The sequence below is a fragment of the Bison bison genome, unplaced genomic scaffold (assembly GCF_000754665.1).
Source record: "Bison bison bison isolate TAMUID 2011002044 unplaced genomic scaffold, Bison_UMD1.0 scf7180017864456, whole genome shotgun sequence".
In the NCBI taxonomy this organism is placed as follows: Eukaryota; Metazoa; Chordata; class Mammalia; order Artiodactyla; family Bovidae; genus Bison; species Bison bison.
In genome coordinates, this window is record NW_011495018.1 from 2,019,505 (window position 1) to 2,034,270 (window position 14,766).

At 43.3% G+C, this 14,766-nt stretch overlaps 1 protein-coding gene across 1 annotated transcript in view; it reads right to left on the reverse strand.

Moving 5' to 3' along the window:
• GLRX3 (glutaredoxin 3) overlaps positions 1 to 14,766 on the reverse strand; it is a 41,446-nt gene that overhangs the window by 15,575 nt on the left and 11,105 nt on the right. The window contains exons 6-8 of the mRNA XM_010859563.1: positions 9,810 to 9,918; positions 1,558 to 1,632; positions 678 to 879 (exon numbers count right to left, since the gene is read on the reverse strand). Of these exons, the coding sequence (XP_010857865.1) occupies positions 678 to 879; positions 1,558 to 1,632; positions 9,810 to 9,918 (386 nt within the window). The remainder of the gene's footprint in view (positions 1 to 677; positions 880 to 1,557; positions 1,633 to 9,809; positions 9,919 to 14,766) is intronic.

Genomic DNA, 14,766 nt, shown 5'->3' on the forward strand with positions numbered 1-14,766 from the left:
AAGAACACAATATGAATCCAACACCTGAGGGGCCAAATGACTCTGAAAGTTACTTAAGGACAACACTCCATGCACATCTGAGGCACGACGGGAAGAGTGACTGTCAGCCACAGAATTAGCAATCTTTAAATCCCGAGAAGCAATGAACTGGAAATGACAGCAATGGGTGAACAGTGTCATCAGACACTGAGAGACAACAGGAGGCAAAAGCATACAGGGTGGACACTGGAACACTACCGTAATTCTGTGCATTTCTGAACTGCTGAATCTGAACCATACGAATAAAAGGAGGCTGCCAAGAAAGAGAAGGTAAGTGTTAAGAGCAAGATTAACTGAACAGACCAAAAGCCTATTAATGGAGACAGCAATACAGTGGCCAGGACTCAATCCCAACTCTGCTACTCAGTGACGGCAAATCGCCTTCACTGGGAATTAGGCAGACAACAAAGGTTTTGAATTAGATGATTTCCAAGATGTCTTTTGATTTCAACATTCCCCAAGTCTACACTGCAAACAAGTTCTCGTCACCTAACTTGAGTCCACTGGAAATTACAACCTTTCTGCTCTTCTAAGGGTGCTGATCGCAAGCATCGGTAGAAGGTGTCCAGCGCAGTCTGCACAGAGCACGTGGTCTCGAGCCCAAGCCACGTGTGGCGCAGCTTGGAGCAGGCCCTTACCGCAGCGCGGCTCCTGAGGCGTCCCCTTCATGAACAGCATGCAGGGGGCGGCGTGGGTTAACTTCTTCAGGCGCAGGCTGAGGTCCTCCTTCGGGTGCTCACTACCACTGGGCGAGAAGGAGCCGCTAGACGCATGTCGCTGAACTTTTTTGGTCAACTCTGGGGCATGGGCACCATCTAATCGGTCGATTTTCTGAGAATTCTAAAGTTAAAGAAGTCATTGAGAGTATGTGTACATTTCTTCATCATCTATTTTAGGCTCCAAAATTATAACAAACACAAGTCCATAGCTCTAGCCAGTATTTAAAGAGGTCAACACTATCACTGGAGAAATTTTTTGAAATTTGGATTACAAACTGCCTGCCACGCATGTCAATTTTAGAAATGAATAGTTGGTTTCTTTTTTCCTTTTTGGAAACACTGGGAAGGCAGCACTACTCCTGAAACCAGATCAGACAGGCTCTCCCCACCCCCGCTGCGGTCAAGCTGTTATGAAGTACAGATGAGGTACCTGGGGAACTCTGGTGACACCCAGGGGTGCCCAGAAACACAGATTTGCACCCACTTCCTAAGAGAGTCACTAATCAAACCAGAAGCAGCAAGATGTTTCATCATACCCAAGCACATGCCCCAACCAACCAACCTCTGACCCAACTCAGGGAACAGTTTGGGTTCACAGCCATGCCTTCTGGTGGGTGGACCTCCACAGTCCGTGTCACCTTCCCAGGACCCCAAGGGCAAGCAAGCAGTGAGACTACAAGACAGGTCAGGGCGAGGAGCAGGCAAACACCTGGTGCTCAGCATCAGGGGAAAGGGGAAAGGAACCGGCGAAGGCAGCCCCGCGGTACTCCGCAATCTCTTCCACTGTCTTTAGCCTTACCTTGAAAAACAGAAAGGTGGGAACAGAACTAATTTCATATTTTTCAGATACTTCAGGAACAGCTTCCGCTTCCAACTTTAAAATAAAAGAATTTAAGCATGATTATAAAAAGGTCTTCTCTTTTTAACTACTTCACATGTAAATCAGTTTCACATGCATTATCCCTTCAGGTAGTTGACGTTTTTAAAAGAGCACAGTACAAAAGTTTATGACACATTTACATTTAAATGAGACTCACTGGGCTGGCATGTCATCCACTGAGTCTGCGGTGTCAAAACAGGTTCAGAGGTTTTTATTTTGTTGCACATTTCAAAAGATGCCTGGAGGCTGTGAATAAAATTTTTGGTGCACTAGTGACCTAGTAAATTTTCAATCATATGCAGCTACTACTATATTGAAATCCATAAATCACTGACCCCAGTTATGTCATGATTACAGTGCTTATTTTCTGCCCACAGCAATTCTTGCTGTTTGCTCTATTGACTAATTTCAAGAGGCAGTACATCATGACTGACAGTTGCAGCCTTCTGCAAATTATGAAGCAAAAAGGAGTATTTCTTCAATAAACTATTGATGTCTGATAAATTTTACTTTTAACTCCTGCAAGGCTGCTGAACCCTAAGCAGACAGATATCTTGCTAGGTTACTTGCTTCTGGGTCTGTTCATACATTTAAATGCATTTTAAATAAGATGACCACATTCTATTTGAAAATTTCCTTGAAGCCCTTCAACAAGATCTGATGTGATATCTGACACATAAACATATTTATTAGTAACACGTTCTCTAAATGAGAATAAAATTACTATAAGCTTTTTATGTGGACTTTAGATACTTTGAGAAAAACCAAGATATATTGTGTTTTTCCCTCACAGGACTGTCAATGCTAATACAAACTTTTAAAACCAATAAAAATCTGTATCCACATTATACCTATAGGAAATAAAGTTCATTGATAAACTATGTTATTAAAGAGTTTTTAAAATATATACACTGTGTTTTTCCAAGAGTAAAAGATTTCCACTGGGCTTAAAATACTATCTTTATCCAGAGCTTTAACCAATCCACTGTTTCTATCCATAAAAATGACCATGACACAGGGGGAGGCTATCCCATGTCTGTGGCTTGTATCGTCCATCTCGTATATTCTTGGGTGCTCTTTTACCGCCTTAATTCTATTTTCTTTAGAACACCCTTTTGAAACAATACTTTAAATTATTTTCATTTTTAATGTAAGAAACCACATATATTTTAAAATCAATGTCAACTGTCCAATAAAACTGAAAAAAAGAACAAAGAGAAGGTTAAGCATTTGGAGACAGCTATTCAGAAGATACTCTTTCTAAAGTCTAAGGAACTTCTGTACCATATTCTTTCAGACAACTCCACACTAGACCAAAGAAGAGCAGAAAGGTGGTGACCGAGGCAGCACTAACGTCTGGTAAGTGCCCCCCACACTCTGGGCACTGGGCCAGGCTCAGTGAAGATCCCCATCGCTCGCACTCCGGGATTCTAACAGAAAAGTAATACGAATCAAAAAACAGGTGCTACTAAGTAGAAGCAAGATAACAGAGTCTTAAACAGAACAAAACAAGTCACATCCTGACTCATAAAATCAAATTCCTATATGCTTTTAAAAGCTGATCTCTTCTCATATGTCTGCTGGTTTCCAGTAGGGCCCCTTACTGACAACTCTTCTGGGAAGCAAATGATGCTCTCAAAATTCCTGCTGAAGCCAGGAGGATCACTACACGTGCCTCCCCTCAAATGAGCTCCCAGAAGACGGAGCTTAATAAGACAAAGGCAACAGTGACAGGCAAATCCTCCTGAGTCCAGACCAGGAGGGCCATTAAAGGCAAAGCTGCTCCCCAGAATAGCAAGGGCAGCTGAAGTCCGAAAACCTTCACAGCACTAAAACTCCTTGGAAATATTTCTGATGGATGTAAAGCAACATAACAGTTATAACAATGGAAGTAGAAGATAAATGCATACATATTCAAAACTTTTAATTTCAATTTTCTTCTACATTCTGAAGAGACCAAAGATGGCCAATAAGAGCTACCTTCCTTGGAGGCCTGCTCTGTGCTGTACACCAGACTTGTCACAACTGGAAAGCAGGGCCCGCGTTATCATCTCAGCTCCACAGGGGCCAGGAGAGAGGTCACTCCAGACACAGTTAATTAGCAGGAGAGCTGAGAAACCAACCCATGTCTGTTTGACGACAAACCCTGTGCTTTTCTCATTATGCTACGGTTACCTTTTCTACCACAACAAGTAAGAAACAGCAAATTTAAAAGACAGGATTATATATGACTTCAGGACCAGACAGACATGGACACTTCCAGAATGGATTCCCAGCCAGAATGCCTTGGGGGAACCACGTGCTTCCTACACCGTCAATCTCAAACTTGGACCCTTCCCACCCAGGGTGCTGTGTGTCTGTGGAGAGGGGAGGAGGGCAGGGGAGCTCTACTACAGCAGGATGAATCCAGACGGAAGGAATCTCCATCATCTCCTTTGATATATCAGGAGTCCCCAAAGACCACCGTGATGGTAATGGCTAAGAGCTATGGTGTACTCTAAGCCAGACAACATTCTGAGTGCATTCACATACTGAGTTCATTTAATCCTCACGGTGAGGGAGCGAGTGAGCGTTAGTCGTTCAGTCATGTCTGACTCTTTGCAACCCCATGGAGTGTAGCCTGCCAGGCTCCTCTGTCCATGGAATTCTCCAGGCAAGAATACTAGAGTGGGTAGCCCATCTCTTCTCTGGGGAAAGCTTCCCAACCCAAGGACCAAACCCAGGTCTCCTGCACCGCGGGCAGGATCTTCACCATCTGAGCCCCCGCAGGGGCCCTCACGGCGGGTGCTGTCATCACAGCCCGTTTCTAGGTCCCTCACTGCCGAGCGGGGGGTGAGGCAGTCTGGCTCTAGGCACAGTCCACTCTACACAGCCCTGTTACCAGCTCACCACACCCAACGGTTCCTCCTCGTCTCATTTTACTGACCTTGCAGTCTCACTCAGTAAGCGTGACCACAGCTGCCTTCTCAGATTCCCTTCCCTTGGCTTTCCGTGTCTTCTCTTCCTCTAACTCCTGGCCTGAGTGTCTGGCTTCTTCCTTCACCTTTGCCAACCACGATGTTGCTGCACATCCCAGGACTTGGTTCTGCACCTGCTTCTCTTACCTATACTCACTTTCCTAGCAGAGTGGTCTCAGGCAACATCCTGGCTCTAAGGAACTCCAGTATGGCACCGCCACCCAACCTCTACCCAGGACAAACCTCTCCTCTCACCTCCAAGCCACACACTCGACATCTGCCCGCAGATCCCCACTAGACATTTCCCACTGCACCTGTTCCTCCCCAGGGCAGACCCGATCTCATTTAATCCACCAAGCTGCTCAGATCAAAAAGGAGACAATCTTAACTGATCTATTTCCTCCACCCTGACATCCAATCCATCAAGAGGTCTCCTGGGTGCCCCCTCTAAAATATAAGCTGACGCAGACAACAACAGCATTTCAACAATCTCCCCACTATCGTCCAAGAAATCTCTTACCTGGCCTAGTGAAACAGCCTCCTAACTGGTAGACCTGCTTCTAGTCTGTACTCTTACCCACTTCAAACCATTCTCCATGTGGCAGCCACAGTAATCGACTTAGGAATCAGACTGCATCAGACTGCACTTGCAATAAAACCAAAACTCGACCATGGCTCACAAGGCCACGTGGCCCTCCCTGCCTCTGCAGCTTCCGGTCAGGGCTTCGACCCCTTCCCTCTTCTCCAGCCCCGCTGGCCGCCCACTGCTCTTCTGAGGTCTGCACCTGCTAAGCCTCTACCTAAAGGCTCTCTGCCAGCACTTCCAGTGACTGTCATCTTTGCGTTTTTTAACTCTCACTTGTTAGATACACCCTTTCAGCACAACCTACATAAAAGCACCCCGCCTACCCAAGACCCCTCTTCACAGCCTGCCTATTTATTTCTTCTGTTGAACTTCACACCACCTGAGATTACCCTGGCACTGTGTTACCCATTTACTGTCTACACCCTTACTGTCCTGCATTCCCAGTAACTAGCATCCGGTGTGGCATACAATTGAGTGTCCAAGAAACAGAATGCTGAACAGTAGTCACTATTCCTAAGCCAAAAACACAAGTGACTACTCGCCAGTGGCGGCAGAGGCTCCAAGGTAAAGGCAAGGATGAGAAAACTCAACCTTTCAACATAAATCAACTAGACTTCAAGGAAACAAGCAAGCAAACAAAAGCGCCTGACACTCTGGGACTCTCTGTCACGCCTCACACAGGACTTCTTTTCACTCTGTGACGTGCTACGAAAGGCGAGTTTTTCAAAGTCAAATTCTTTGTTTTCCAGAAAGTCAAACATAAATTTCAAAATAGTATTTAAATGAACATTTCTAATAACTTTTTATAATACTTTGCCAAACTTTACCCAGTAACAGCTAATAAACTATGTTAATTATGTTTTGTTTTTTTTACCAAGACAGCACAGATTAAAACTAGGTTATTTTAAAGATTTAACCATCCTACTAGAATTATCTGAGAGACATTTCTATAGTTCCTAAAAAATGGAATCCTACATATGCTCTGTAAGACACTAAATAAACTGATCAATATTCTGACACACAAAAAAAACAAGTTCAGATACTCAGCTGATACCTAGTTATACAACCAGTTAGCCGATGCCGATACCTAATTATACAGCCAGTTAGCCAATACCTAGTTTTACAGCTAGTTGGCACCCTTCTGGAGACTGCCCTACATTTTCTGCTTAAACACATTGTTCACAAAGATTATTTCGAATTTAAACAGTGTAAGCTACAGAAATTATCTATACTAACTGTACAGACCTTTAGAAATTACAGTGTAAGCTGTTCTTTAAGATGGTGGCACATTTAAGAATATATCAAACTATAAAGATTCCTTTTTAAGGAATCAAAAAAAAAAAATGTAAGTATATAATTCTTTCTGACCTCTTGATTTCATATCTGAAGATACCACGCACATAAAATGCAAGAACAGCTACCATACAAACAAGATTAATAGTAAATGAAATACAATAATACTAAATCTCACCAACCAGGTCGTTGCTAAGTCTGACTTCAAGAATAAATTTCTGTACCAAAGTGCAGTATATGGTACATTCAGTATCAGAGCCTAGTAGGCCTCAGCTAGAATTAGGGGGAGGGAATAAAGAGGAGAAAGGGCTGGCACGTGAGGTGGGAGCCACCTGCACAAAGAAAAGCAACTTAAACACAGCAAACCAGGTAAAGGCCCCGCCCTCAAGCGTCTCACCACCTAGTCAAGAAGGGGACAAAACAGGGACAAAACGCAAGGACAGAGCCGATGAAAACACAAGAGACTCCCTGACAGTCCAGCCAATGGAACAGACTAAGCTCAGAGAAGAAAGGGAAAAAAAAGTCACGGGGGTACACAGAAAAGACATCACACAAAATGGGTTTGATTTAAATCATCACGTTGTACACTTTAAATACACACAATCTTTACTTTAAAAGCAAAAGTAATAATAGTACCAAATATAAGAATTTAATTTTTTTTTAAATGGCTTTGATTTGGACCATGAATTTGACCAGTGGCCCCAATTTCACCACCCAAAACTATTCTTCCTCTTTCCCACACCACCACCAGACATTGTATCCTGAAATAGTCTACTGACCAAACAATTTTGATTTAATGATAAATGTGTATCCCATTGTTGTTAAAGTGCTAACAAACTGACTTTACATAATTTGAAATGCAAAGACACTTGACATTTTAATTAGCTATTTAATCTTATTCTGAATAAATGTAAGGTTTCTGTGAGACTTCAAGCAACAGACATAACTAACCTATGTCCTCCAAGCCCTTGGAGGTGTGAAGTCAGGGAAGAACCCAGCCCCAGGACCCGACCGACGGGGCAGCCAACGCAGGCGAACACAACGGCAGGCAGCCCAAACGTGGCACCGGTAAGGAGCACACATTCTTTATCGCCGTATCATCAGTCCAGGAAGTGAGGGGATTCAAACACAGTAAGTGAAAACCTTGCCTTTCAGCAACCTATTCCAATGGGCACAAACTACTAGGATTAAAAAACAAAAAAAATGTATGGTAGGTTTTCTCAGATGGTATTTTACCATGTTCTACAAAATAAGGAATTGATGATCACAAAACTTTAGAATTAAAGTATTAAAAACACAGTGCTTAAGATCGTTCTATGCAATGGTTCTGTAAATCTAAGTCATAGAATGAACTAATCTCTATACTTCAAGTCAAAAATGCCAAACAACTGCAGTCGTTAAAAAAACAAAAAGACCAAGAAATCAAATTGTGAGAAACAGAGAGTACCAGGATGTCGCTTCTATAGACTGGAAGAGTCACAGAGCTCTCACCGAGTAAGCTGTGTTTAGTTGAACCACATGCCCCTCCTCTGGAAAATGCCACCGCCGCTCTCAAGTACTTCACCTCTCCCAGGCTGGCTACTGCTCAGCACTGTGCCCTTTAAATCACCTACCTTCCGAACTCCATGCAAATGATCTTTGCCTCTGAAGGTGTCTAAGAAAAGAAAACTATGCCGCAGAGTGACCTCCCAGGAAGCAACACCTGCGCAAACTACCCACGGAAACCTGCCACCCTCTCTGAACGGCAGGTACAGTCGGGGTCAGGTATCCCGAGCAGATAAGGGCTCCCAACCCTTGGCTTGCCGAGACATTTAAGCACTTGAACAACTTAAAATCTCACTGCCGAGTCCGGTACTGATGTGAGAAGTAATCCTATAGTCACTTTAAATAAATCATTCAAATGGCAGCTAAGAACAATGCGTTACCTAAACCAGTAACGTGATACACATAAAAGCAGACTTACAACAATTACCATTGTCTTGATTAATCTTACGATTGAAATGTTTAATCATTTATTTCACTTGTAATCGTTATCTTTTATCACTGACCAAACATGCAGTTTTAATGTCCACTTCTATTATTTATATTGGACATTTTAAGGTTGTATTCTAAGGTTACATTACACATTTCATTGGAATTTTAAATAAGTCCTTAAACTTTAAAAAGCTAACTATTCATACATGCTCTATCTGCTTAAGGAAACACTGCAAGAATTCATACAAGATTAATACAAGAGCTACTTATGGGATGGGACGGCAAGGCTGGCGAGAAAGGAGTGGGCTGGGCCTTCTCAATGGACTTCTTCCTGCAGTGTTTTGATTTTGAACCATCTAAACACAGTCAATACCTGTTCAAAGGACACATATTTAAACGGAAACTGTCTGAAAAGTATATCAGCTGCTATACAAATAAATTAATGTGTCAGAATCCTGGGTCTTCAGTCTACATAAAGAGGCACACATACAAATACAGTTCACATCATCTTTAACTCCATATACTTGCCAACATATCCTCTAGCTATTTTTTAAAATAGGGTTTTTGTCTGCTTTTTTAAAACCTAAAGATTCAGCTTCTGAATATAGGGTATGCCTCCCTTCCCAAAAGTTCATTTCTAAAACACTCAACTCACATGTTGGCCATGTTGCCTCAATTAAGTCCTGACTGATACATTAAATGTGCTAAAACCAAGTGAGCTCGTCCTTTGTAACTCTCATTATCCTAGCCCTGCCCACCCAAGAAAGACACCAGGAATGAGGAGGCTGGAGCACCAGAGCAAGGACAAAGAAGGCTACACGCAAAGTGAATGAAAACAAAGGCAGCCAGGCTGCTTCCTTCTCCCTCTGCTTCCCCAGCGTGACAGAGAGACTCTGGTTTCCCTGCAAGCCTGCATTTACCGGACCCCTGGCAGCGAGCTCCCCCTACCCCCCTGTTCCCTGCAGCCCTCACACACCTTTCTTGAATCACTTTCCATGTCCCACTTAGCTTTTCAATGAAGCAAGTCTTGTTAACATCTCTACTGTACAAAACCACAATTACCCACAATGAATGATCTCACCTGCGAGTGCCCACATAAACCCTCTCCTGACTGCCCATCCTGTCCTCCCACCCAAGCCTGTATTCAGGAAAGGGTAGTGAGTTTTACACCATTCCCTGCTTGAAAAATATAAAACCATTTTAAGGTTTTTAAGAATAATCTACTGTGAAAATAACAGATTCCAACACTACCTATGAATATGAGGAATCCCACACCACCGCTCCTTTCTATGTCAATAAAATGTAGTCTAACCCATAAATCAGAATTAAATCCCTAAGACATGACACTGAAAACGCAGTACCTTCACAAATGAAACTTGTTGGTGCTCTTTGGCGAGCTCTACCATCACGTCGTTCATCTGAGCGCACTGAGGAGCCCATGGTGCCCAGAAATGGACCACAAGAAGGGACCTGTAAATCCGTAAAACACAGATTTTGAAAACACAGTAGCTTTAGAAATAAGCAAATGATGATAAATTCTATTACCAAAGAAACCTTTCAAGGACCGCCTGAATTGTTTTTGTACTGCTAGAATCTTGTATTAAACACAGGCTGAAATATGATTTCAAGGACTTCTTTTGGATGAATTTTCAAGTTAATGACATTTTTTGAATTAATACTTAGCTCACATGAAGTGGTTCTGAATATTCATCCACCTCAACTACCAGCCATGTAAATTAACTCTATTTTGAGACCCTGTGGAAACTAGATTTCTGCAGTCAGGGCACAATGTTTGTGAAAAATGACTATATATGCGTTACTACTATTAATGTTAGTATTTTTAAACATGGTATTGTGATGAAGTGATCATAGGAATAGGAATAAAATGGGGCAAATGAAGTATATAAGCAGAAAACAAGGAAAAAAATAGAACTGCTTTTTATACAAACTTTCTTATGCTACAAAGTATTTTCTAAAAACTGACAGTATGAACAGACAGAATAGTGGACTAATAAACTGTTGATAAAATCCTTAGAAATCTCAGTATACATCTATTAACTATTTTCATATAAAACTACCTTGGCAAAGATACCTTTAAGTCTAACCTCATACTCAACTGAAAAACCCTTCACTTTTACAGAATTATAAATTCAAACAGTTGCTTCAGTCGTGTGCAACTCTGTGACCCCATGGACTGGAGCCCACCAGGCTCCTCTGTCCACGGGATTCTCCAGCCAAGAAGACTGGAGTGGGTGCCATGATCTTCCCGACCCAGGGAGAGAACCTGAGTCTCTTATGGCTCCTGCATTGCCAGGCAGGTTCTTTAACATCAGCGCCACCTGGGAAACTCAAATTCAAATACAATCTCTCTCAACTACAAAAAGGCTTCCCTCATAGCTCAGTTGGTAAAGAATCCGCCTACAATGCAGGAGACCCCGGTTCGATTCCTGGGTCGGGAAGATCCCCTGGAGAAGGGCTGGGCTACCCACTCCAGTATTCTGGCCTCGAGAATTCCATGGACTATACGGTTCATGGGGTCGCAAAGAGTAGGACCCGACTTAGGACACGACTGAGCGAGCGACTTTCACTTTCAACTACAAAAAATCTGAAAACTCAGGAAAACACATTGAAAAATATGTTACGAGGAGGAAAAAAACAAGGACAATTAAACTTGGGCAAGGAAAGAAGTAATCAACTGTTAAACCATTAAAACAATACAGCTGAGAAAAGAAGGGGCCCAGTACCTCCAAGTTTCTGGCTTAGTGACTTAGGTAGTGGTGGCACTCGCCACGATTCACAGTCCAGAAGCAGGCAACCTGGGAGGAAAGAAGTCTAGTGGGCTGTTAGTGACAGTCAAGCTCAGGAGAGAAGTCCACACTTGATCCGCAGATCTCCGAATCAAGAGATAGCGGGCACCACCCTCATCCACGCCGGAGAATAAAGAAGGGGCCAAGGGCAGAGCCTCTGGGGCTCGTCACCACCAAGTCAAGAGCGACGGAGGGAAAGGAGTCCTGGCAGTAGATCAGAGAAGGTTCAGGGGTCTCACAGGAGTCAGGAAGGGAGGGGGACAACCATCAAACAGCCAGGAAGAGTGACCAGCAGTGGGCAGTCATTTCAGCAGGTGAGAGAAGCAGTGTGTGGACCACTGAGCTGAGAATGAAGAAGGAAACTGCTAGGAACCTACTAGGTAAGAGACTGGGCTGTTAACAGAGAGAGAGCGAGGATCCAGACAGATCAAGGGATGGGCTTTTATCAATGCAAGAACATCTTCATAGTTTATTTTGTGAGGGGACAGTGCAAGTGAGAGGGAGAGGCTGAAGACATGAGATTCAAGCTCTCAGAGGTGGCAGGACAGGGAAATCTAGAGCAGAGAAGAATTCAACACGAGAAGACAGTCTCCTCTAGGTCAGCAACAAAGCAATCAAGAATGGGTAAAGTGAAAGAAAGTGTTAGTTGCTCAGTCGTGCCCAATTCTTTGCAACCCCATGGACTGTAGCCCGTCAGGCTCCTCTGTCCACGTGATTCTCCAGGCAAGAATACTGGAGTGGGTTGCCATTTCCTTCTCCAGGGGATATTCCTGACCCAGGAATCGAACCTGGGTCTCCTGCATTGCAGGCAGATTCTTTACCGTCTGAGGCACCAGGAAGCCCCTACAGTGGGAAAAGCTACAAGCAAATCTGTTGTGTTGGGGGAGGGGCAAGTAGAAGAAGCAGCCTGATGAGGCTACTGAAGTCCTGTTTTCCCAGGCAGGAAGCAAGGTCTTGTGCTGAAACAAAGGAAAATAGAGGACAAGGGCCACAGACAGGACAGAGGAAGAAGGGACAGCTGCCTGGGACACAGAAAGCAGGACGCTCCAAAGGAAGAGCCACCGAAGGCAGGAGAGGAACACATAGTCAGGCCCCCACTCCACGGGCCCCACTGTAGCTAGAACTCAGGAGCTTCGGCGCATGGGCAGAGACTATGGAGGAAGTACTGATACTTCACCAGTTACTGATTCCTCTTCCTCTCACGCATGAAGCTGGACTACATTAACACTTCTTATCAAACTGAAAAATGATTTTTAAAATCAAAATATTCAATGATAAAAAGAATAAAGTGAGACAACACTTTTATATCCCACTGGTAAAAGTTCAATTGGAAACTTTCAGAAATTTCTTGTACCACTTTCAAGGATCTATCCTACAGAAGTCATTAAAGAGACAAAGATGTATGTATATGACTACTTCCCCAGTATTTTACATAGCAAATAACTGTAAAAATCTATTATTCAACAACATAGTTTTCTTAATGGTCATAAAATATTATAAAGTCATTAAAAATTGTATCTCAAAGAACATTTAATAACATGGGAAAATACAACGAGTACATTTTTAAAAAATTAAATAGGTTACAAAACTTTTTAACAGTATGTGCCAACGTAAGTAAAAAGAAAAAGTACACATATACAACTTAAATTCCATCATTACTAACTCGGCTTTGAAGAGTAATTTAACTTCCACATCTGTGAAACAGCAATAATACCCTGAAAGGTTGGGAAGATCAAACAAAAATATGTAAGCCCTTAAAAAATATTAAAGAATGATATTAATGTTCTTTTAAATTATCCACATTATTCTCAAATTTAGATGCTTAACTTCTACTTTCCAATTAAGTGAACAACGCCTAATATCATGAGGACATAAACCTGAAACAAACAAATGCTGTCACCCTCTCCTGATGGCCCACTGCTCTCTCCATCTTCAGGGACAGCTCAATGTGCAGGGTGCACTGTTTAAGGAAAAACCTTTAAGAGAAGACGAGGTTCAAATCCTAACTGCTGCTGCTAAGTTGCTTCAGTCATGTCCGACTCTGTGAGGGCCCACAGACGGCAACCCACCAGGCTCCCCCGTCCCTGGGATGCTCCAGGCAAGAGCACGGGAGTAGGTTGCCATTTCCTTCTCCAATGCATGAAAGTGAAAAGTGAAAGTGAGGTCGCTCAGTCGTGTGGACTCTTAGCGACCCCATGGACTGCAGCCCATCAGGCTCTCCGTCCATGGGATTTTCCAGGCAAGAGTACTGAAGTGGGGTGCCACTGCCTTCTCAAATCCTAACTACTGTGCTTTTAAACAATGTAATGAACCTCCGTTCTTTGTCAGTAAAATATTTAGTGGTCAATAAACTGCTGTCTCACTGTTATTTCAGATGTTCTGCTCCTGAAGTTATTCCTGTACAGATAACACTAACTACCATGTATTAAAATCATGTAGTATTAGACTATATTAAATATTTTACAAATGGGCAAAACCTTAATTATTCTGCAAACCTTAATTATTCCCAACTGTGTAGACTAACATATAAACCATATAAACATATAAACCTAAGTCATGTGATAACTTAGGCAAAAAACATTTTCAATTCACATGAAATTTTTAAATTGAGAAGCAATGATCTGTCAAACAGACGTTAAATAGCATTAACAAGTACTACTTCATATTCTGAAATGCTGCCATTTCCACCAAAAGGAGCAGAGATCTGTTCCTTCCCCAGATGCCAAGCACCACTTCCCACGTGCCCATCTAAAGGCATCATTTCACTTAATACCATTTGGATGTGTTCTTGCCACTGCTCTGTACTTGGATCATGTCACCTACAGGCCAGTGGTAAGAACGCATCCAAACGATATTAACACTGACATTTTAACCGACTGCGACGTCTTAAGGACTTTTACGTTAAAAAAAAAAATAACAGGATCAAAAATGCCAAACACACAAACAGCAAAATAGTCTCCATCCTCACCGGGAGAGGGTGACCGCATTTATGTTTGCTTCGGGTTTCTGTCCTCATGACGTCAGGCGCTGTTTACTTAAGATGGGTAAAGTGAAGTGAAGTTGCTCACTCCTGTCCGACTCTGCGATCCCAAAGACTGTAGCCTACCAGGCTTCTCCGTCCACGGAATTTTCCAGACAAGAGTACTGGAGTGGGTTGCCATTTCCTTCTCCAGAGGATCTTCCCGACCCAGGGATCGAACCCAGGTCTCACACATTGCAGGCAGGCAGTTTACGGTCTGAGCCACCAGGGAAGCCCGCTTATAGAGGACAGATCCACACAAGCCCGGCTCCTTCCAGAGGCCGCCTCCGGGCCGCATCCCGTTTCATCAATGAGTCAACGTCATTCCCCACGCACCCGCCTCCCCGGGCCCACCTCTTTCAACAATTTACCAAGTGAACCTGAAACGCCGAAGCAGCAGTTCTGATGAACACTTTTCGGCACCCGCCCCCTGCCACGCTCCCAGGGAGCTCCCCAGCGGCCTCCAGCTCAAACTCGGGGCCGCATCAGGTC